The sequence below is a fragment of the Engystomops pustulosus genome, chromosome 2 (genome assembly GCF_040894005.1).
Source record: "Engystomops pustulosus chromosome 2, aEngPut4.maternal, whole genome shotgun sequence".
Classification (NCBI taxonomy): Eukaryota; Metazoa; Chordata; class Amphibia; order Anura; family Leptodactylidae; genus Engystomops; species Engystomops pustulosus.
The window spans coordinates 12854301-12878363 of NC_092412.1; the positions used below are offsets into that span (position 1 = coordinate 12854301).

Here is a 24063-nt window from a genome sequence, read left to right on the forward strand (position 1 = left end):
CTCTTACCCACAGCCCGCCGCACAGTATAAGCCGCCGGGTCATACCCCTCCAGCCCCCCGCCGCCACCAGCGTCACACTCCCGGGGACGTGGCCGGACTTCCACATGAGTCGTCCGCTCACTATGGGGGGACAGAGCATCCAGGGAGGGGACGAGGGCTTACAGCGTCTACAGGGGGGACGGGGCCGCAGAGTAGAGAGCGGGAGGTGATGGGGATCTATGTGCCCGCGCGTCCTCCTCATTCATTACAGGCGGGGGGGCCAGGAGCAATGACAGGAGGACGGGTGCTGGGGGGTACAGGAGCGGCACCGGGCTCTGCAGTGATTGGGGCAGCGGTTGACACTTCCACGCAGGAGGGGACGTTATCAGCGGAAGTTACGTCGATCGGCCGCTGTTAGCCAATGGCTGCTCGCTGTCTTTCCCTGTGTTTCGGCGGGCTTATAAACAAGCCAATGGAATCGATGGGGCGGGCTATCCCTGAGCCAATGAGGACGAGTGCGGGAGCATAAATATTGCGCTCAGTTCCCGTTTCCACATATCACCGCTATCTGTGTGTGAGAGAGAACCATGGCCAGAACCAAGCAGACCGCCCGCAAGTCCACCGGAGGCAAAGCGCCCCGCAAGCAGCTGGCTACCAAGGCCGCCAGGAAGAGCGCGCCCGCCACCGGCGGAGTCAAGAAGCCTCACCGCTACCGCCCCGGCACCGTGGCTCTCCGCGAGATCCGCCGTTACCAGAAGTCCACCGAGCTGCTCATCAGGAAGCTGCCCTTCCAGCGCCTGGTCAGAGAGATCGCTCAGGACTTCAAGACCGACCTGCGCTTCCAGAGCTCTGCCGTCATGGCGCTGCAGGAGGCCAGCGAGGCCTATCTGGTCGGCCTCTTCGAGGACACTAACCTGTGCGCCATCCACGCCAAGAGAGTCACCATCATGCCCAAAGACATCCAGCTGGCCCGCAGGATCCGCGGCGAGAGGGCCTAAGTCCTCCCCGGGCGGGTACCGTCCCACACAACACAAAGGCTCTTTTCAGAGCCACCCACATCCTCTACAGGACGAGCTCAATAACCTCAAGTGTACCCTGTGGCCGCTCCCAGGCCTCATGCCCATCTGCAGGGAGACGCCGCGGCTGCTAGTGCTGTCAGCGGTGTCCCCTCCCCCCGTGACAGGAATCTCTGAATCCCGTCGTTCCTGACATGACGTCACAATAACATATATCTCGCTAATGTAATGGCTTGTTTCCCCTACGGTTTGTAAAGCGCAACGGAATATGATGGCGCTATACAATTAATAACAACGGTATAGAACGTGTTCTGCCGCAGCACAGACCCTAAACCTCACATATAATAACTAGTCACTGCCGAGCTCCCCGTTCTGCCTCCCTGGTCACACCCGCAGCTGCGCTCCCCGCTCTGCCCCTCTGGTCACAGTGCGAGCTCTATGGGTTCCCTGCCTCCTCAGTTACAGCCACTGCTGCGCTCCTCGGCTACTCCAGTCCTAGCTACATCTGCTCTTTCTATATTTCATCTCCACTTACATCTAGATCTGCCCTTTCTATAGATCATCTCTATGTACAGCTAGAACTGCACCCCTCGGATTGCCCGCCGCCCTCATGAGGCCGGGAGTCTTTGTGCTGGGGGCCGCCCTGCACACATCGATGAAGCAGGGATTGTAGAAAGAGCGGGGAATTCAAAATTATAACACGTTCACTATTCAGCCAATAGGTGGTAAGGGGGAGGAGAGACCAAGGACACGCCCCTTCGTCATCACCAGTAGTCCTCTATCTGGTCCTCTCATTGTGTATATAAAGGAGACCTCGGCAGCCCCGTCCACATTCGTTGTCTCACACACAACAAAGAACATGTCTGGACGCGGCAAAGGAGGAAAGGGGCTCGGAAAAGGAGGCGCCAAGAGGCACAGGAAGGTGCTGCGTGATAACATCCAGGGAATCACCAAGCCTGCCATCCGCCGCCTGGCTCGCAGAGGAGGCGTCAAGCGTATCTCCGGCCTCATCTACGAGGAGACCCGCGGCGTCCTCAAGGTGTTCCTGGAGAACGTCATCCGCGACGCTGTCACCTACACCGAGCACGCCAAGAGGAAGACCGTCACCGCCATGGACGTGGTGTACGCGCTCAAGCGCCAGGGCCGCACTCTCTACGGCTTCGGAGGTTAAGACTCGTACCCACCCGGCTCCATCTCACACCCAAAGGCTCTTTTCAGAGCCACCCACCTCCTCCTAGAGAAGAGCTCGCACTCTGATGCTTGTTTCATACCACTGTCTGTACTGTCACTCATCACTTTCCCTCCAGTTGTCTCCTGTGACTTAAAAGGCGCTGCGGAAAGTGATGGCGCTACAGGAACATAACTTATCGTCGTGCTCCCCGGTGATGGGGCTCGAGCCGGTGCAGTGCGGATTCTGGACGCTAATTAGAGAAGGGCCCGGGCAGTGTCACATACATACAAGCCGCGGCTGCTGCACAACATCTCACCGATCGGAGGAGGAGGGGGCTGGAGCGCGGCTGATGGAGATATCGCGGGTGTGGCTGTGCGCGCCAGAGTCGCATTTAAATTTCACGCTCAATTTCCCCTCCCCCGCACAACGGAGCCGCGCTGCACAATCTTCCCGCCGCGCTGCCGCCCATGGCTTCTGAAGCCTGTGAGTTGCAGCGCGATGGCGATGCGACTGCCACAACATTGAGTGTCTATGCACTGCCCGGGCATCTGCGGAGTTGTAAGCCTTGTCACGCGTTATAGGGCACGGCCGCAAGAAGCGTCTGACACACAGTCACTCGTGGCTTCCTGTACAGGGCTCCGCATCTACTCTAATAATTAAAGTCGTCAGTCAAACACTGACGAGCGGGCGCGCGCCTGCCTGTCATTAAGGCCCCCCCTTCACGGCTATTTATCCTTCATGTTTGTCCCAATAACCATGTAATGTCGCTTAGATTCACTTAGGTGTCATCACTATGGCGCTGTGTACATGATTGCACTCGGGGAAAGTTAGAACATTCCGCCCCGTATGTCCCTGTATCACCGGCCCCCGGAATGTACCCGGGATGGGGTGAGCAGGAGTGACGGTCACATGGAGTGAGATAGAAGGGTGAGCTCTGTTGTGGAGAGGGTGGGTGGCTCTTAGAAGAGCCTTTGGGGTGTTTGAGGTGCCGGGTAGGCAGGCAGGCGCTTACTTGGCGCTGGTGTACTTGGTGACGGCCTTGGTGCCCTCGGACACGGCGTGCTTGGCCAGCTCTCCGGGCAGCAGCAGGCGGACGGCGGTCTGGATCTCCCGGGAGGTGATGGTGGAGCGCTTGTTGTAGTGAGCCAGGCGGGAGGCTTCCCCTGCGATGCGCTCGAAGATGTCGTTGACGAAGGAGTTCATGATGCCCATGGCCTTGGAGGAGATGCCGGTGTCGGGGTGCACCTGCTTGAGCACCTTGTAGACGTAGATGGCGTAACTCTCCTTCCTGGACCTCTTGCGCTTCTTGCCGTCCTTCTTCTGGGCCTTGGTGACGGCTTTCTTGGAGCCCTTCTTGGGCGCTGGGGCGGACTTGGCGGGATCAGGCATGATGCGGCGGTTACTATTATCCGAGACACGGAGAACAATGTCCCGCACCTCCCCGCGCCGCGGTATTTATAGCCGGGCTATGTAAATGAGCGACGCCGGCTGCTCGCCCTGCTATTGGAGGAACGAGTCATGTGCTCTGTGTGTTCACTGCTGAACCACGCCTCCTAATGCTGGTTGGTGAGTCTATGAGCCGCGCCTCTATTGGTAGGATTTCAATCCGGCCAATGACAGAGAGTGAGGAGCAGGCGGGAAGGTATAAGAGGCGGCAGGAGGCGGCTGAGCGGCATCAGTCGTACTGAATCTCTAGCATCATGTCTGGACGTGGCAAACAAGGAGGAAAGGTCCGCGCTAAGGCCAAGACCCGCTCATCCCGGGCCGGCCTGCAGTTCCCCGTCGGTCGTGTGCACAGGCTCCTCCGCAAGGGCAACTACGCCGAGAGAGTCGGGGCCGGCGCTCCCGTCTACCTGGCCGCCGTGCTCGAGTACCTCACCGCTGAGATCCTCGAGCTGGCCGGCAACGCCGCCCGGGACAACAAGAAGACCCGCATCATCCCCCGCCACCTGCAGCTGGCCGTGCGCAACGACGAGGAGCTCAACAAGCTGCTGGGAGGAGTCACCATCGCCCAGGGAGGCGTCCTGCCCAACATCCAGGCCGTGCTGCTGCCCAAGAAGACCGAGAGCAGCAAGCCCGCCAAGAGCAAGTGAGCGCCGCCGCCGCTGCTCCAGCACCCGATCCCCACTACACACAAAGGCTCTTCTAAGAGCCACCCACCTCCTCCTGACAGAGCGGCAGCCCCGGGTGTCTCCCCGGTACATCACACACTCTCTCTATACTGTACTGATCCTGTACTCTCCTCTGCACCGCTATGTGTCTGCGCTCCCCGCCTCTATCCCTCTGCTGCCGCTGTCACTAGTAGCTACAGGCTACATACACCGGGGATGTGACCGCTCGCCCTGCAGGCTGCACCCCCGCCTCTCCGTCATCGGAGGTCGCTGCGTTCTCCCGGACGGGCACGGCATCTCTATGGGGCGGGCAGGCATGGAGGACACTCGGGCTCCTGGCAGGGACAGAGCTGCGGCTGCTGCCCGCTTCTTACGTGGAGACTAACGGCTCTGTGTGTACAGTGAAGCTGCCGGAGAGCCGGCTGCCGCTGACGTCACAAGGGGAGAACGAGCGGGAAATTCAGTTGCTGGAGAACTTAGACCTGCAGGATTGTCCACCAGGTGGCGCCTTTCCTGGAAGTTAGGAGGAGAGGGGGATCTAGGAGGGGCGACTACTTATATTGACAGCCTCCCGGTCTTGGTAGCAATTTAGCAGTGAACGGGGAAAGGAGTCTGGCCAGGCTAAACAGTGCGCTGGGAGGTTGGTCACGGCTTCCATTGCCCCGGGTCACAGTGCCTTCCCCACAAAAGCAAAGTCACGTTAGCAAATATAGTCCAGCACCTGCCTCACAGGAGGACTCAAAAGATTCACGATGCTACCACATTGGCCAATATAACTACAGTGCCAGATCCTACCGTAGCCAAAAATAGTCACAACACCTGACCTCGCGGCAGCCATATTGCCCCCAAGTAGCCTATGGTCACAGTGACCCCAGAGTAGCCAAGATTGTCATACTGTAGTCAGTGACCCAACTGTAGCCAAAATGGTATCCGTTCTACCACATTAGACAAAATAGCCAAAAGCCTGTCCCGCCCGTCAGCCAAATTAAGCACAGCGCCCCCTCAGTAGCCATAATAATCTCAGTGTCCCACATTAGCCAATATAGTCACATCGGCCGCCACAGTAGGCAAGTCACAGCGACGCTGCAATAGCCTATAGCAGTGGTGGCGAACCTATGGCATGGGTGCCAGAGGCGGCGCTCAGTGCCCTTTCTGTGGGCACTTGGGCCATCGCCCCAGCACACAAGGATCTTCCTGCAGTTCCAAGCAACTTAAAAGATGCTGCTTTCAGTCATATTTTGATACTTACTTCGTTACTAGGGACAGTAGGAAGAGGGAGAATGAGTAGACGGGGCCGAATTCTCTTTGGAGGACCTCCTACTGGCCCCACTATTCTCTGTGTACAGAGGGACACGGGAAAGAAGCTGAAATGATGACAATTTTCCAGCTTTTTCTACTGTGTTGCTGTCCTCAGGAGGCCAATATGATTGAAAGTTGATGAAGAACAGGGAGCAATAAGTTACTGCTTTAATTTTTGGATGGCACCTCACGATAGATAAGTGGGGTTTGAGTTGCAGTTTGGGCACTCGGCCGCTAAAAAGTTCGCCATCACTGGCCTATAGCAGTGATGGCAAACCTTTTCGAGACCGAGTGCCCAAATGACAACAAACACGCACATATTTATTGCAAAGTGCCAACACAGCAATTTAAGCAGTAACTCTCTGTTCTACCACAAATCCAATAGAAGAAGACCATCATCAATAAACGGCACCTGCCCGTACCTTCTCAATCTTACTCTTACTACAGTCCGAAGAAGCCGAGGATGTGTTGCTTTGAAATAAAACTTTGAGAGAGGCAGCTACCAGTTAGGGCCAGAAATATTTGGACAGTGACACAATTTTGGCGAGTTGGGCTCCGCATGCCACCACATGGGATTTGAAATGAAACCTCTACAACAGAATTCAAGTGCAGATTGTAACGTTTAATTTGAAGGGTTGAACAAAAATATCTGATAGAAAATGTAGGAATTGTACACATTTCTTTACAAACACTCCACATTTTAGGAGCTCAAAAGTAATTGGACAAATAAACATAACCCAAACAAAATATTTTTATTTTCAATATTTTGTTGCGAATCCTTCGGAGGCAATCACTGCCTTCAGTCTGGAACCCATGGACATCACCAAACGCTGGGTTTCCTCCTCCTTAATGCTTTGCCAGGCCTTTACAGCCGCAGCCTTCAGGTCTTGCTTGTTTGTGGGTCTTTCCGTCTTAAGTCTGGATTTGAGCCGGTGAAATGCATGCTCAATTGGGTTAAGATCTGGTGATTGACTTGGCCATTGCGGAATGTTCCATTTTTTTGCACTCATGAACTCCTGGGTAGCTTTGGCTGTATGCTTGGGGTCATTGTCCATCTGTACTATGAAGCGCCGTCCGATCAACTTTGCAGCATTTGGCTGAATCTGGGCTGAAAGTATATCCCGGTACACTTCAGAATTCATCCGGCTACTCTTGTCTGCTGTTATGTCATCAATAAACACAAGTGACCCAGTGCCATTGAAAGCCACGCATGCCCACGCCATCACGTTGCCTCCACCAGGTTTTACAGAGGATGTGGTGTGCCTTGGATCATGTGCCGTTCCCTTTCTTCTCCAAACTTTTTTCTTCCCATCATTCTGGTACAGGTCGATCTTTGTCTCATCTGTCCATAGAATACTTTTCCAGAACTGAGTTGGCTCCTTGAGGTGTTTTTCGGCAAATTTAACTCTGGCCTGTCTATTTTTGGAATTGATGAATGGTTTGTATCTAGATGTGAACCCTTTGTATTTACTTTCATGGAGTCTTCTCTTTATTGTTGACTTAGAAACAGATACCGCTACTTCACTGAGAGTGTTCTGGACTTCACTGAGAGTGTTCTGGACTTCACTGAGAGTGTTCTGGACTTCACTGAGAGTGTTCTGGACTTCACTGAGAGTGTTCTGGACTTCAGTTGATGTTGTGAACGGGTTCTTCTTCACCAGAGAAAGTATGCGGCCATCATCCACCACTGTTGTCATCCGTGGACGCTCAGGCCCAAGCTCACCAGCCAATTCCTTTTTTTCTCAGAATGTACCCGACTGTTGAGTTTGCTGCTCCAAGCATGTCTGCTATCTCTCTGATGGATTATTTCTTTTTTTCCCGCCTCAGGATGTTCTGCTTCACCTCAATTGAGAGTTCCTTTGACCGCATGTTGTCTGGTCACAGCAACAGCCTTCCAAATGCAAAACCAACCACCTGGAATCAACCCCAGACCCTTTAACTACTTCATTGATTACAGGTTAACGGGGGAGACGCCTTCAGAGTTAATTGCAGCCCTTAGAGTCCATTGTCCAATTACTTTTGGTCCCTTGACAAAGAGGAGGCTATGCATTACAGAGCTAGGATTCCTAAACCCTTTCTCCCATTTGGATGTGGAAACTCGCATATTGCAGCTGGGAGTGTGCACTTTCAGCCCATATTATATATAGAATTGTATTTCTGAACATGGTTTTGTAAACAGCTAAAAACAACAAAACTTGTGTCACTGTCCAAATATTGCTGGCCCTAACTGGTACATTGCCTGTGCCTGCAGGTGAATTCTTTAAGTCATGTCTGGTGAACTCAGTGCTGGGGACATGTGGCCTGGGTGCCCACAAAGAGGGCCCCGTGCCATAGGTTCGCCAACACTGGCCTATAGTCACCGTTCCTCAAATTAGACAATAGTCACAGTGTTCCACGGTAGCTGCAACAACAAATGTAAGAGCTCACCCTTAGATTGCTGATCGTTATGATAAATGAGGCCCACTGACATCAAAAGCTATAGGCGAGAGCAAAACTGTTCCAAGTCCACCAATCAGACTCAGGTTGGGAAGCGTCAGCACCAACACGACGATTACAAAATGCTGACGACATTCCTAATAACGGATTACAGTGACCACCGCCCAGCCACAGATCCGGTGGGGCGGGGGAGGAGAGGCTGGCGGCTCCCCGAGTAGTTTCATCTCCGCACATTCACAGCCAGGCGCAGATCGGGAGCACCACCACATTCAACTCACTCCCAGAGAAAGGAGAAATGGACTCCTCCAATCTCCTTCATAGGAGATTTTACGGACTGTGTACCATCACCCTTACTTTATCTGAGACAAGAAAAAACAAACAAACTAAAAAACAACAACCTGACTGACCCTCCCCATCACAGGGGGTGCAATGGACCAGTTCACTTCCCACCTACTTTTGCCGCCGCCGTCGACGACGACGTTTGCAGAAGGGGGTATTAATGTGTAAAAGTAACAAAATTGTCACAGGTCAGACAGAAGCCCAACTTGAAAGTGCCTTCCGCCTGCTGGAAGCAGCCCCCGGGAGCACAGCGTCTTCCTCACAGTGAACTCCATCTCGAACTAGACTTTCTATCTCAACTTGTCAACCCCACCTCGGGGTTTCCACACTAGGTCAGGACCGTAGACTTGGCTCACTGACACTACACTAAATAAGCAGAGTTGTATCACAATCTAGGCGGCTAGTCTGTGACTGCAGTACTGATTTGTCACGGATAGAAGCAGAATGTTGGACTTCATAGGTGACTTGTCTTCTCCTCTGGGTTCAGAACATGGTCCGTGGTGACCTTTCCCCTCCATGACTTATTGCTGAAGAATTTTTCCCCAGACGTCACATTGGCTCCTTGAAGAAGATCTCTACACTGTGCCTCCACCTGGATAACGAAATGCACTGTGCTGCCACATATTGCAAATATACTGTTATTTATGGCAGTGGGAGAGAGGGTCCAGCCATAACGTTGATGTAAGGATGAAGCGGTCCACCCGTGAGCCTTACTCCTCACACCACAGCCAACCGGACTGTTAATATATACATATCATACAGCAGCATGGTGGCTGAGTGGGTAGCACTTCTGCCTTGCAGCACTGGAGTCCTGGGTTCAAGTCCCACCCAGGTCAACATCTGCAAAGAGTTTGTATGTTCTCTCTGTGTTTGCGTGGCTTTCCCCCCACACTCCAAAACATACTGGTAGGTTGTTTAGATTGTGAGCCCCTTGGGGACAGGGACCAAAATTTGATATGCTTTGTGCAGCGCTGCGTAATCTGTGTGCGCTATATAAATAAAGAATTGTTATTATTATTATAATACCTCTCACATCACACGACACACACAACACACACACACACACACAATATTTGAAGTGTTATTGTAGGGGACACTGGGCGATTCTACAGTTATTGAAGGGGCATCATTGCAGTAGGGGGTCCTGGATGACTGTATTGTTATTACAGGGGGCACTAGATGATGATAGTGTTGTTGCAGAGGTCAAGGGATGAATATAGTGTTGATGTAGGGGGCACTGGATGATGATAGTATTGGTGCAGGGGGCAATGGATGATGATACTGTTATTGCAGGGGGCACTGGATGATGATAGTGATGATGTAGGGGGCACTGGATGATGATAGTGATGATGTAAGGGGAACTGGATGATGATAGTGATGATGTAAGGGGAACTGGATGATGATAGTGATGATGTAAGGGGAACTGGATGATGATAGTGATGATGCAGGGGGCACTGGATGATGATAGTGATGATGCAGGGGGCACTGGATGATGATAGTGATGATGTAGGGGGCACTGGATGATGATAGTGATGATGTAAGGGGAACTGGATGATGATAGTGATGATGTAAGGGGAACTGGATGATGATAGTGATGATGCAGGGGGCACTGGATGATGATAGTGATGATGCAGGGGAACTGGATGATGATAGTGATGATGCAGGGGGCACTGGATGATGATGATGATAGCGATGATGCAGGGGGCACTGGATGATGATAGTGATGATGTAGGGGGCACTGGATGATGATAGTGATGATGTAAGGGGAACTGGATGATGATAGTGATGATGCAGGGGGCACTGGATGATGATAGTGATGATGTAAGGGGAACTGGATGATGATAGTGATGATGTAAGGGGAACTGGATGATGATAGTGATGATGTAAGGGGAACTGGATGATGATAGTGATGATGCAGGGGGCACTGGATGATGATAGTGATGATGCAGGGGGCACTGGATGATGATAGTGATGATGTAGGGGGCACTGGATGATGATAGTGATGATGTAAGGGGAACTGGATGATGATAGTGATGATGTAAGGGGAACTGGATGATGATAGTGATGATGTAAGGGGAACTGGATGATGATAGTGATGATGTAAGGGGAACTGGATGATGATAGTGATGATGTAAGGGGAACTGGATGATGATAGTGATGATGCAGGGGGCACTGGATGATGATGATGATAGCGATGATGCAGGGGGAACTGGATGATGATAGTGATGATGGAGGGGGCACTGGATGGTGATAGTATTGTTGTAAGGGGCACTGGATGGTGATAGGGATGATGCATGGGGCACTGGATGATGATATTATTGGCGTAGGGGGCACTGGATGATGATAGTGTAGATGTAGGGGGCACTGGATGATGATACATTGTGGCTGCGGCCTCCTTGGATGTCCCTGTGGACGGGGCCGGGGCCGGTGACAGCTCCTCGGGATGTCCTATCCAGGGACAGGGCAGGACGGGGAGGCCGGGGCCGCCTGTGTGTTACCCTCCCGCGCTCTCGGCAGCCCCAGCTCTTCCCCGGATGGGACAATCAGACTTGTGCGCGGCAGATCCTGTGGGGAAGATCCCAGTGACGGTGACAAGTGCGGGGAGGAGAAGCCGGCAGCTCCCGCGCCAGTGCTATCTCCGCACAATCACGGCGATGCGCGGATCGGGAGGACCATGGCGGAGATCCCGGGGCCCCCCTGCCGGCTCCCGCCCCGCGCCTCCGCCAGTGACGGCTGCACACGGTCAAAGAGGTTGTCGGGGAGTGGGGAGTCAGGGGGGGAGCGCGCGGGCCTGTCCGCTGGTGTCCGCTAAGGGGCTGCTCTCCCGGGCAGGGAAGCACACGGGCAGAGCGGAGCTTCCCTCAGGCCCGGATGGAGGGAGTCGGCAGCGGCGCTCAGTGTCAGCCAATAGGGGCGGAGGACGATGCCACTCGGCAGCCAATCAGAGCGCCGCCGTTGTAGATATAAGAGGCGGGAGAGCGCGCTGCTCGCGATTCACGAACTGTCAGCAGAGTTTTGTGTGCGAGTCCCTTCATATCTGAAGATGGCAGAAACCGCGCCCGCCGCCGCAGCTCCCCCTGCCGCCGAACCGGCCGCCAAGGCCAAGAAGCAGCCCAAGAAGGCCGCTGCCGCCAAGAAGAGCGCCAAGAAGCCCTCCGGCCCCAGCGTCTCCGAGCTCATCATCAAAGCCGTGTCCGCCTCCAAGGAGCGCAGCGGGGTGTCCCTGGCCGCCCTCAAGAAGGCCCTGGCTGCCGGCGGCTACGACGTCGACAAGAATAACAGCCGCCTCAAGCTGGCCATCAAGTCGCAGGTCACCAAGGGCACCCTGCTCCAGGTCAAAGGCAGCGGCGCCTCCGGCTCCTTCAAGCTCAACAAGAAGCAGCTCGACACCAAGGACAAGGCGGCCAAGAAGAAGCCCGCAGCGGCCAAGCCCAAGAAGCCGGCCGCCGCCAGCGCCAAGAAAGCGCCCAAGTCTCCTAAGAAGCCCAAGAAGGCTCCCAGCGCCGCCAAGAGCCCCAAAAAGGCCAAGAAGCCTGCAGCAGCGGCGGCCAAGAGCCCCAAGAAAGCGGCCAAGAAGCCTAAGGCCGCCCCGAAGCCCAAGAAAGTCACCAAGAGCCCGGCTAAGAAGGCGTCCAAGCCCAAAGCTGCTGCCGCCAAGAGCCCGGCTAAGAAGAAGGCCGCTACTAAAGCCAAGAAGCCCGCGGCCAAGAAGTAAGCGGGAGCCGCCCTGTGCCCTTCCATATAAACCCCCCCACAAAGGCTCTTCTCAGAGCCACCACCTCCTCCCCGACAGAGCTCTTACCCACAGCCCGCCGCACAGTATAAGCCGCCGGGTCATACCCCTCCAGCCCCCCGCCGCCACCAGCGTCACACTCCCGGGGACGTGGCCGGACTTCCACATGAGTCGTCCGCTCACTATGGGGGGACAGAGCATCCAGGGAGGGGACGAGGGCTTACAGCGTCTACAGGGGGGACGGGGCCGCAGAGTAGAGAGCGGGAGGTGATGGGGATCTATGTGCCCGCGCGTCCTCCTCATTCATTACAGGCGGGGGGGCCAGGAGCAATGACAGGAGGACGGGTGCTGGGGGGTACAGGAGCGGCACCGGGCTCTGCAGTGATTGGGGCAGCGGTTGACACTTCCACGCAGGAGGGGACGTTATCAGCGGAAGTTACGTCGATCGGCCGCTGTTAGCCAATGGCTGCTCGCTGTCTTTCCCTGTGTTTCGGCGGGCTTATAAACAAGCCAATGGAATCGATGGGGCGGGCTATCCCTGAGCCAATGAGGACGAGTGCGGGAGCATAAATATTGCGCTCAGTTCCCGTTTCCACATATCACCGCTATCTGTGTGTGAGAGAGAACCATGGCCAGAACCAAGCAGACCGCCCGCAAGTCCACCGGAGGCAAAGCGCCCCGCAAGCAGCTGGCTACCAAGGCCGCCAGGAAGAGCGCGCCCGCCACCGGCGGAGTCAAGAAGCCTCACCGCTACCGCCCCGGCACCGTGGCTCTCCGCGAGATCCGCCGTTACCAGAAGTCCACCGAGCTGCTCATCAGGAAGCTGCCCTTCCAGCGCCTGGTCAGAGAGATCGCTCAGGACTTCAAGACCGACCTGCGCTTCCAGAGCTCTGCCGTCATGGCGCTGCAGGAGGCCAGCGAGGCCTATCTGGTCGGCCTCTTCGAGGACACTAACCTGTGCGCCATCCACGCCAAGAGAGTCACCATCATGCCCAAAGACATCCAGCTGGCCCGCAGGATCCGCGGCGAGAGGGCCTAAGTCCTCCCCGGGCGGGTACCGTCCCACACAACACAAAGGCTCTTTTCAGAGCCACCCACATCCTCTACAGGACGAGCTCAATAACCTCAAGTGTACCCTGTGGCCGCTCCCAGGCCTCATGCCCATCTGCAGGGAGACGCCGCGGCTGCTAGTGCTGTCAGCGGTGTCCCCTCCCCCCGTGACAGGAATCTCTGAATCCCGTCGTTCCTGACATGACGTCACAATAACATATATCTCGCTAATGTAATGGCTTGTTTCCCCTACGGTTTGTAAAGCGCAACGGAATATGATGGCGCTATACAATTAATAACAACGGTATAGAACGTGTTCTGCCGCAGCACAGACCCTAAACCTCACATATAATAACTAGTCACTGCCGAGCTCCCCGTTCTGCCTCCCTGGTCACACCCGCAGCTGCGCTCCCCGCTCTGCCCCTCTGGTCACAGTGCGAGCTCTATGGGTTCCCTGCCTCCTCAGTTACAGCCACTGCTGCGCTCCTCGGCTACTCCAGTCCTAGCTACATCTGCTCTTTCTATATTTCATCTCCACTTACATCTAGATCTGCCCTTTCTATAGATCATCTCTATGTACAGCTAGAACTGCACCCCTCGGATTGCCCGCCGCCCTCATGAGGCCGGGAGTCTTTGTGCTGGGGGCCGCCCTGCACACATCGATGAAGCAGGGATTGTAGAAAGAGCGGGGAATTCAAAATTATAACACGTTCACTATTCAGCCAATAGGTGGTAAGGGGGAGGAGAGACCAAGGACACGCCCCTTCGTCATCACCAGTAGTCCTCTATCTGGTCCTCTCATTGTGTATATAAAGGAGACCTCGGCAGCCCCGTCCACATTCGTTGTCTCACACACAACAAAGAACATGTCTGGACGCGGCAAAGGAGGAAAGGGGCTCGGAAAAGGAGGCGCCAAGAGGCACAGGAAGGTGCTGCGTGATAACATCCAGGGAATCACCAAGCCTGCCATCCGCCGCCTGGCTCGCAGAGGAGGCGTCAAGCGTATCTCCGGCCTCATCTACGAGGAGACCCGCGGCGTCCTCAAGGTGTTCCTGGAGAACGTCATCCGCGACGCTGTCACCTACACCGAGCACGCCAAGAGGAAGACCGTCACCGCCATGGACGTGGTGTACGCGCTCAAGCGCCAGGGCCGCACTCTCTACGGCTTCGGAGGTTAAGACTCGTACCCACCCGGCTCCATCTCACACCCAAAGGCTCTTTTCAGAGCCACCCACCTCCTCCTAGAGAAGAGCTCGCACTCTGATGCTTGTTTCATACCACTGTCTGTACTGTCACTCATCACTTTCCCTCCAGTTGTCTCCTGTGACTTAAAAGGCGCTGCGGAAAGTGATGGCGCTACAGGAACATAACTTATCGTCGTGCTCCCCGGTGATGGGGCTCGAGCCGGTGCAGTGCGGATTCTGGACGCTAATTAGAGAAGGGCCCGGGCAGTGTCACATACATACAAGCCGCGGCTGCTGCACAACATCTCACCGATCGGAGGAGGAGGGGGCTGGAGCGCGGCTGATGGAGATATCGCGGGTGTGGCTGTGCGCGCCAGAGTCGCATTTAAATTTCACGCTCAATTTCCCCTCCCCCGCACAACGGAGCCGCGCTGCACAATCTTCCCGCCGCGCTGCCGCCCATGGCTTCTGAAGCCTGTGAGTTGCAGCGCGATGGCGATGCGACTGCCACAACATTGAGTGTCTATGCACTGCCCGGGCATCTGCGGAGTTGTAAGCCTTGTCACGCGTTATAGGGCACGGCCGCAAGAAGCGTCTGACACACAGTCACTCGTGGCTTCCTGTACAGGGCTCCGCATCTACTCTAATAATTAAAGTCGTCAGTCAAACACTGACGAGCGGGCGCGCGCCTGCCTGTCATTAAGGCCCCCCCTTCACGGCTATTTATCCTTCATGTTTGTCCCAATAACCATGTAATGTCGCTTAGATTCACTTAGGTGTCATCACTATGGCGCTGTGTACATGATTGCACTCGGGGAAAGTTAGAACATTCCGCCCCGTATGTCCCTGTATCACCGGCCCCCGGAATGTACCCGGGATGGGGTGAGCAGGAGTGACGGTCACATGGAGTGAGATAGAAGGGTGAGCTCTGTTGTGGAGAGGGTGGGTGGCTCTTAGAAGAGCCTTTGGGGTGTTTGAGGTGCCGGGTAGGCAGGCAGGCGCTTACTTGGCGCTGGTGTACTTGGTGACGGCCTTGGTGCCCTCGGACACGGCGTGCTTGGCCAGCTCTCCGGGCAGCAGCAGGCGGACGGCGGTCTGGATCTCCCGGGAGGTGATGGTGGAGCGCTTGTTGTAGTGAGCCAGGCGGGAGGCTTCCCCGGCGATGCGCTCGAAGATGTCGTTGACGAAGGAGTTCATGATGCCCATGGCCTTGGAGGAGATGCCGGTGTCGGGGTGCACCTGCTTGAGCACCTTGTAGACGTAGATGGCGTAACTCTCCTTCCTGGACCTCTTGCGCTTCTTGCCGTCCTTCTTCTGGGCCTTGGTGACGGCTTTCTTGGAGCCCTTCTTGGGCGCTGGGGCGGACTTGGCGGGATCAGGCATGATGCGGCGGTTACTATTATCCGAGACACGGAGAACAATGTCCCGCACCTCCCCGCGCCGCGGTATTTATAGCCGGGCTATGTAAATGAGCGACGCCGGCTGCTCGCCCTGCTATTGGAGGAACGAGTCATGTGCTCTGTGTGTTCACTGCTGAACCACGCCTCCTAATGCTGGTTGGTGAGTCTATGAGCCGCGCCTCTATTGGTAGGATTTCAATCCGGCCAATGACAGAGAGTGAGGAGCAGGCGGGAAGGTATAAGAGGCGGCAGGAGGCGGCTGAGCGGCATCAGTCGTACTGAATCTCTAGCATCATGTCTGGACGTGGCAAACAAGGAGGAAAGGTCCGCGCTAAGGCCAAGACCCGCTCATCCCGGGCCGGCCTGCAGTTCCCCGTCGGTCGTGTGCACAGGCTCCTCCGCAAGGGCAACTACGCCGAGAGAGTCGGGGCCGGCGCTCCCGTCTACCTGGCCGCCGTGCTCGAGTACCTCACCGCTGAGATCCTCGAGCTGGCCGGCAACGCCGCCCGGGACAACAAGAAGACCCGCATCATCCCCCGCCACCTGCAGCTGGCCGTGCGCAACGACGAGGAGCTCAACAAGCTGCTGGGAGGAGTCACCATCGCCCAGGGAGGCGTCCTGCCCAACATCCAGGCCGTGCTGCTGCCCAAGAAGACCGAGAGCAGCAAGCCCGCCAAGAGCAAGTGAGCGCCGCCGCCGCTGCTCCAGCACCCGATCCCCACTACACACAAAGGCTCTTCTAAGAGCCACCCACCTCCTCCTGACAGAGCGGCAGCCCCGGGTGTCTCCCCGGTACATCACACACTCTCTCTATACTGTACTGATCCTGTACTCTCCTCTGCACCGCTATGTGTCTGCGCTCCCCGCCTCTATCCCTCTGCTGCCGCTGTCACTAGTAGCTACAGGCTACATACACCGGGGATGTGACCGCTCGCCCTGCAGGCTGCACCCCCGCCTCTCCGTCATCGGAGGTCGCTGCGTTCTCCCGGACGGGCACGGCATCTCTATGGGGCGGGCAGGCATGGAGGACACTCGGGCTCCTGGCAGGGACAGAGCTGCGGCTGCTGCCCGCTTCTTACGTGGAGACTAACGGCTCTGTGTGTACAGTGAAGCTGCCGGAGAGCCGGCTGCCGCTGACGTCACAAGGGGAGAACGAGCGGGAAATTCAGTTGCTGGAGAACTTAGACCTGCAGGATTGTCCACCAGGTGGCGCCTTTCCTGGAAGTTAGGAGGAGAGGGGGATCTAGGAGGGGCGACTACTTATATTGACAGCCTCCCGGTCTTGGTAGCAATTTAGCAGTGAACGGGGAAAGGAGTCTGGCCAGGCTAAACAGTGCGCTGGGAGGTTGGTCACGGCTTCCATTGCCCCGGGTCACAGTGCCTTCCCCACAAAAGCAAAGTCACGTTAGCAAATATAGTCCAGCACCTGCCTCACAGGAGGACTCAAAAGATTCACGATGCTACCACATTGGCCAATATAACTACAGTGCCAGATCCTACCGTAGCCAAAAATAGTCACAACACCTGACCTCGCGGCAGCCATATTGCCCCCAAGTAGCCTATGGTCACAGTGACCCCAGAGTAGCCAAGATTGTCATACTGTAGTCAGTGACCCAACTGTAGCCAAAATGGTATCCGTTCTACCACATTAGACAAAATAGCCAAAAGCCTGTCCCGCCCGTCAGCCAAATTAAGCACAGCGCCCCCTCAGTAGCCATAATAATCTCAGTGTCCCACATTAGCCAATATAGTCACATCGGCCGCCACAGTAGGCAAGTCACAGCGACGCTGCAATAGCCTATAGCAGTGGTGGCGAACCTATGGCATGGGTGCCAGAGGCGGCGCTCAGTGCCCTTTCTGTGGGCACTTGGGCCATCGCCCCAGCACACAAGGATCTTCCTGCAGTTCCAAGCAACTTAAAAGATGCTGCTTTCAGTCATATTTTGATACTTACTTCGTTACTAGGGACAGTAGGAAGAGGGAGAATGAGTAGACGGGGCCGAATTCTCTTTGGAGGACCTCCTACTGGCCCCACTATTCTCTGTGTACAGAGGGACACGGGAAAGAAGCTGAAATGATGACAATTTTCCAGCTTTTTCTACTGTGTTGCTGTCCTCAGGAGGCCAATATGATTGAAAGTTGATGAAGAACAGGGAGCAATAAGTTACTGCTTTAATTTTTGGATGGCACCTCACGATAGATAAGTGGGGTTTGAGTTGCAGTTTGGGCACTCGGCCGCTAAAAAGTTCGCCATCACTGGCCTATAGCAGTGATGGCAAACCTTTTCGAGACCGAGTGCCCAAATGACAACAAACACGCACATATTTATTGCAAAGTGCCAACACAGCAATTTAAGCAGTAACTCTCTGTTCTACCACAAATCCAATAGAAGAAGACCATCATCAATAAACGGCACCTGCCCGTACCTTCTCAATCTTACTCTTACTACAGTCCGAAGAAGCCGAGGATGTGTTGCTTTGAAATAAAACTTTGAGAGAGGCAGCTACCAGTTAGGGCCAGAAATATTTGGACAGTGACACAATTTTGGCGAGTTGGGCTCCGCATGCCACCACATGGGATTTGAAATGAAACCTCTACAACAGAATTCAAGTGCAGATTGTAACGTTTAATTTGAAGGGTTGAACAAAAATATCTGATAGAAAATGTAGGAATTGTACACATTTCTTTACAAACACTCCACATTTTAGGAGCTCAAAAGTAATTGGACAAATAAACATAACCCAAACAAAATATTTTTATTTTCAATATTTTGTTGCGAATCCTTTGGAGGCAATCACTGCCTTCAGTCTGGAACCCATGGACATCACCAAACGCTGGGTTTCCTCCTCCTTAATGCTTTGCCAGGCCTTTACAGCCGCAGCCTTCAGGTCTTGCTTGTTTGTGGGTCTTTCCGTCTTAAGTCTGGATTTGAGCCGGTGAAATGCATGCTCAATTGGGTTAAGATCTGGTGATTGACTTGGCCATTGCGGAATGTTCCATTTTTTTGCACTCATGAACTCCTGGGTAGCTTTGGCTGTATGCTTGGGGTCATTGTCCATCTGTACTATGAAGCGCCGTCCGATCAACTTTGCAGCATTTGGCTGAATCTGGGCTGAAAGTATATCCCGGTACACTTCAGAATTCATCCGGCTACTCTTGTTTGCTGTTATGTCATCAATAAACACAAGTGACCCAGTGCCATTGAAAGCCACGCATGCCCACGCCATCACGTTGCCTCCACCAGGTTTTACAGAGGATGTGGTGTGCCTTGGATCATGTGCCGTTCCCTTTCTTCTCCAAACTTTTTTCTTCCCATCATTCTGGTACAGGTCGATCTTTGTCTCATCTGTCCATAGAATACTTTTCCAGAACTGAGTTGGCTCCTTGAGGTGTTTTTCGGCAAATTTAACTCTGGCCTGTCTATTTTTGGAATTGATGAATGGTTTGTATCTAGATGTGAACCCTTTGTATTTACTTTCATGGAGTCTTCTCTTTATTGTTGACTTAGAAACAGATACCGCTACTTCACTGAGAGTGTTCTGGACTTCACTGAGAGTGTTCTGGACTTCACTGAGAGTGTTCTGGACTTCACTGAGAGTGTTCTGGACTTCACTGAGAGTGTTCTGGACTTCAGTTGATGTTGTGAACGGGTTCTTCTTCACCAGAGAAAGTATGCGGCCATCATCCACCACTGTTGTCATCCGTGGACGCTCAGGCCCAAGCTCACCAGCCAATTCCTTTTTTTCTCAGAATGTACCCGACTGTTGAGTTTGCTGCTCCAAGCATGTCTGCTATCTCTCTGATGGATTATTTCTTTTTTTCCCGCCTCAGGATGTTCTGCTTCACCTCAATTGAGAGTTCCTTTGACCGCATGTTGTCTGGTCACAGCAACAGCCTTCCAAATGCAAAACCAACCACCTGGAATCAACCCCAGACCCTTTAACTACTTCATTGATTACAGGTTAACGGGGGAGACGCCTTCAGAGTTAATTGCAGCCCTTAGAGTCCATTGTCCAATTACTTTTGGTCCCTTGACAAAGAGGAGGCTATGCATTACAGAGCTAGGATTCCTAAACCCTTTCTCCCATTTGGATGTGGAAACTCGCATATTGCAGCTGGGAGTGTGCACTTTCAGCCCATATTATATATAGAATTGTATTTCTGAACATGGTTTTGTAAACAGCTAAAAACAACAAAACTTGTGTCACTGTCCAAATATTGCTGGCCCTAACTGGTACATTGCCTGTGCCTGCAGGTGAATTCTTTAAGTCATGTCTGGTGAACTCAGTGCTGGGGACATGTGGCCTGGGTGCCCACAAAGAGGGCCCCGTGCCATAGGTTCGCCAACACTGGCCTATAGTCACCGTTCCTCAAATTAGACAATAGTCACAGTGTTCCACGGTAGCTGCAACAACAAATGTAAGAGCTCACCCTTAGATTGCTGATCGTTATGATAAATGAGGCCCACTGACATCAAAAGCTATAGGCGAGAGCAAAACTGTTCCAAGTCCACCAATCAGACTCAGGTTGGGAAGCGTCAGCACCAACACGACGATTACAAAATGCTGACGACATTCCTAATAACGGATTACAGTGACCACCGCCCAGCCACAGATCCGGTGGGGCGGGGGAGGAGAGGCTGGCGGCTCCCCGAGTAGTTTCATCTCCGCACATTCACAGCCAGGCGCAGATCGGGAGCACCACCACATTCAACTCACTCCCAGAGAAAGGAGAAATGGACTCCTCCAATCTCCTTCATAGGAGATTTTACGGACTGTGTACCATCACCCTTACTTTATCTGAGACAAGAAAAAACAAACAAACTAAAAAACAACAACCTGACTGACCCTCCCCATCACAGGGGGTGCAATGGACCAGTTCACTTCCCACCTACTTTTGCCGCCGCCGTCGACGACGACGTTTGCAGAAGGGGGTATTAATGTGTAAAAGTAACAAAATTGTCACAGGTCAGACAGAAGCCCAACTTGAAAGTGCCTTCCGCCTGCTGGAAGCAGCCCCCGGGAGCACAGCGTCTTCCTCACAGTGAACTCCATCTCGAACTAGACTTTCTATCTCAACTTGTCAACCCCACCTCGGGGTTTCCACACTAGGTCAGGACCGTAGACTTGGCTCACTGACACTACACTAAATAAGCAGAGTTGTATCACAATCTAGGCGGCTAGTCTGTGACTGCAGTACTGATTTGTCACGGATAGAAGCAGAATGTTGGACTTCATAGGTGACTTGTCTTCTCCTCTGGGTTCAGAACATGGTCCGTGGTGACCTTTCCCCTCCATGACTTATTGCTGAAGAATTTTTCCCCAGACGTCACATTGGCTCCTTGAAGAAGATCTCTACACTGTGCCTCCACCTGGATAACGAAATGCACTGTGCTGCCACATATTGCAAATATACTGTTATTTATGGCAGTGGGAGAGAGGGTCCAGCCATAACGTTGATGTAAGGATGAAGCGGTCCACCCGTGAGCCTTACTCCTCACACCACAGCCAACCGGACTGTTAATATATACATATCATACAGCAGCATGGTGGCTGAGTGGGTAGCACTTCTGCCTTGCAGCACTGGAGTCCTGGGTTCAAGTCCCACCCAGGTCAACATCTGCAAAGAGTTTGTATGTTCTCTCTGTGTTTGCGTGGCTTTCCCCCCACACTCCAAAACATACTGGTAGGTTGTTTAGATTGTGAGCCCCTTGGGGACAGGGACCAAAATTTGATATGCTTTGTGCAGCGCTGCGTAATCTGTGTGCGCTATATAAATAAAGAATTGTTATTATTATTATAATACCTCTCACATCACACGACACACACAACACACACACACACACAATATTTGAAGTGTTATTGTAGGGGACACTGGGCGATTCTACAGTTATTGAAGGGGCATCATTGCAGTAGGGGGTCCTGGATGACTGTATTGTTATTACAGGGGGCACTAGATGATGATAGTGTTGTTGCAGAGGTCAAGGGATGAATATAGTGTTGATGTAGGGGGCACTGGATGATGATAGTATTGGTGCAGGGGGCAATGGATGATGATACTGTTATTGCAGGGGGCACTGGATGATGATAGTGATGATGTAGGGGGCACTGGATGATGATAGTGATGATGTAAGGGGAACTGGATGATGATAGTGATGATGTAAGGGGAACTGGATGATGATAGTGATGATGTAAGGGGAACTGGATGATGATAGTGATGATGCAGGGGGCACTGGATGATGATAGTGATGATGCAGGGGGCACTGGATGATGATAGTGATGATGTAGGGGGCACTGGATGATGATAGTGATGATGTAAGGGGAACTGGATGATGATAGTGATGATGTAAGGGGAACTGGATGATGATAGTGATGATGCAGGGGGCACTGGATGATGATAGTGATGATGCAGGGGAACTGGATGATGATAGTGATGATGCAGGGGGCACTGGATGATGATGATGATAGCGATGATGCAGGGGGCACTGGATGATGATAGTGATGATGTAGGGGGCACTGGATGATGATAGTGATGATGTAAGGGGAACTGGATGATGATAGTGATGATGCAGGGGGCACTGGATGATGATAGTGATGATGTAAGGGGAACTGGATGATGATAGTGATGATGTAAGGGGAACTGGATGATGATAGTGATGATGTAAGGGGAACTGGATGATGATAGTGATGATGCAGGGGGCACTGGATGATGATAGTGATGATGCAGGGGGCACTGGATGATGATAGTGATGATGTAGGGGGCACTGGATGATGATAGTGATGATGTAAGGGGAACTGGATGATGATAGTGATGATGTAAGGGGAACTGGATGATGATAGTGATGATGTAAGGGGAACTGGATGATGATAGTGATGATGCAGGGGGCACTGGATGATGATAGTGATGATGCAGGGGAACTGGATGATGATAGTGATGATGCAGGGGGCACTGGATGATGATGATGATAGCGATGATGCAGGGGGAACTGGATGATGATAGTGATGATGGAGGGGGCACTGGATGGTGATAGTATTGTTGTAAGGGGCACTGGATGGTGATAGGGATGATGCATGGGGCACTGGATGATGATATTATTGGCGTAGGGGGCACTGGATGATGATAGTGTAGATGTAGGGGGCACTGGATGATGATACATTGTGGCTGCGGCCTCCTTGGATGTCCCTGTGGACGGGGCCGGGGCCGGTGACAGCTCCTCGGGATGTCCTATCCAGGGACAGGGCAGGACGGGGAGGCCGGGGCCGCCTGTGTGTTACCCTCCCGCGCTCTCGGCAGCCCCAGCTCTTCCCCGGATGGGACAATCAGACTTGTGCGCGGCAGATCCTGTGGGGAAGATCCCAGTGACGGTGACAAGTGCGGGGAGGAGAAGCCGGCAGCTCCCGCGCCAGTGCTATCTCCGCACAATCACGGCGATGCGCGGATCGGGAGGACCATGGCGGAGATCCCGGGGCCCCCCTGCCGGCTCCCGCCCCGCGCCTCCGCCAGTGACGGCTGCACACGGTCAAAGAGGTTGTCGGGGAGTGGGGAGTCAGGGGGGGAGCGCGCGGGCCTGTCCGCTGGTGTCCGCTAAGGGGCTGCTCTCCCGGGCAGGGAAGCACACGGGCAGAGCGGAGCTTCCCTCAGGCCCGGATGGAGGGAGTCGGCAGCGGCGCTCAGTGTCAGCCAATAGGGGCGGAGGACGATGCCACTCGGCAGCCAATCAGAGCGCCGCCGTTGTAGATATAAGAGGCGGGAGAGCGCGCTGCTCGCGATTCACGAACTGTCAGCAGAGTTTTGTGTGCGAGTCCCTTCATATCTGAAGATGGCAGAAACCGCGCCCGCCGCCGCAGCTCCCCCTGCCGCCGAACCGGCCGCCAAGGCCAAGAAGCAGCCCAAGAAGGCCGCTGCCGCCAAGAAGAGCGCCAAGAAGCCCTCCGGCCCCAGCGTCTCCGAGCTCATCATCAAAGCCGTGTCCGCCTCCAAGGAGCGCAGCGGGGTGCCCTTCCATATAAACCCCCCCACAAAGGCTCTTCTCAGAGCCACCACCTCCTCCCCGACAGAGCTCTTACCCACAGCCCGCCGCACAGTATAAGCCGCCGGGTCATACCCCTCCAGCCCCCCGCCGCCACCAGCGTCACACTCCCGGGGACGTGGCCGGACTTCCACATGAGTCGTCCGCTCACTATGGGGGGACAGAGCATCCAGGGAGGGGACGAGGGCTTACAGCGTCTACAGGGGGGACGGGGCCGCAGAGTAGAGAGCGGGAGGTGATGGGGATCTATGTGCCCGCGCGTCCTCCTCATTCATTACAGGCGGGGGGGCCAGGAGCAATGACAGGAGGACGGGTG

General features: G+C 54.1%; 10 protein-coding genes across 13 annotated transcripts in view; 8 read left to right on the forward strand and 2 right to left on the reverse strand.

The window, feature by feature from the left end:
* The window catches only part of LOC140119790 (uncharacterized), an 822703-nt gene that overhangs the window by 107217 nt on the left and 691423 nt on the right, over window positions 1-24063 (forward strand). The gene's annotated exons all lie outside the window — the stretch shown is intronic.
* LOC140119908 (histone H3) lies at window positions 500-1035 on the forward strand. Its single transcript, XM_072139343.1, has one exon. The coding sequence runs from the start codon at window positions 567-569 to the stop codon at window positions 975-977; it is 411 nt and encodes a 136-aa protein (XP_071995444.1). The 5' UTR covers window positions 500-566; the 3' UTR covers window positions 978-1035.
* On the forward strand, window positions 1855-2166 carry LOC140116905 (histone H4). The gene has a single exon (XM_072133335.1). The coding sequence runs from the start codon at window positions 1855-1857 to the stop codon at window positions 2164-2166; it is 312 nt and encodes a 103-aa protein (XP_071989436.1).
* On the reverse strand, window positions 2777-3576 carry LOC140119935 (histone H2B type 1-O). Its single transcript, XM_072139372.1, has one exon. It carries the CDS (start codon window positions 3553-3555, stop codon window positions 3175-3177), a length of 381 nt encoding a protein of 126 aa, XP_071995473.1. The 5' UTR covers window positions 3556-3576; the 3' UTR covers window positions 2777-3174.
* Window positions 3867-5776, forward strand: LOC140119916 (histone H2A type 1-like). Its single transcript, XM_072139352.1, has one exon. It carries the CDS (start codon window positions 3867-3869, stop codon window positions 4257-4259), a length of 393 nt encoding a protein of 130 aa, XP_071995453.1. The 3' UTR covers window positions 4260-5776.
* LOC140119883 (histone H1A-like) lies at window positions 11395-12066 on the forward strand. The gene has a single exon (XM_072139315.1). The coding sequence runs from the start codon at window positions 11395-11397 to the stop codon at window positions 12064-12066; it is 672 nt and encodes a 223-aa protein (XP_071995416.1).
* On the forward strand, window positions 12713-13123 carry LOC140116906 (histone H3). The gene has a single exon (XM_072133336.1). The coding sequence runs from the start codon at window positions 12713-12715 to the stop codon at window positions 13121-13123; it is 411 nt and encodes a 136-aa protein (XP_071989437.1).
* On the forward strand, window positions 14001-14312 carry LOC140116907 (histone H4). Its single transcript, XM_072133337.1, has one exon. The coding sequence runs from the start codon at window positions 14001-14003 to the stop codon at window positions 14310-14312; it is 312 nt and encodes a 103-aa protein (XP_071989438.1).
* LOC140119947 (histone H2B type 1-O) lies at window positions 14923-15721 on the reverse strand. Its single transcript, XM_072139383.1, has one exon. It carries the CDS (start codon window positions 15699-15701, stop codon window positions 15321-15323), a length of 381 nt encoding a protein of 126 aa, XP_071995484.1. The 5' UTR covers window positions 15702-15721; the 3' UTR covers window positions 14923-15320.
* Window positions 16013-17922, forward strand: LOC140119917 (histone H2A type 1-like). Its single transcript, XM_072139353.1, has one exon. It carries the CDS (start codon window positions 16013-16015, stop codon window positions 16403-16405), a length of 393 nt encoding a protein of 130 aa, XP_071995454.1. The 3' UTR covers window positions 16406-17922.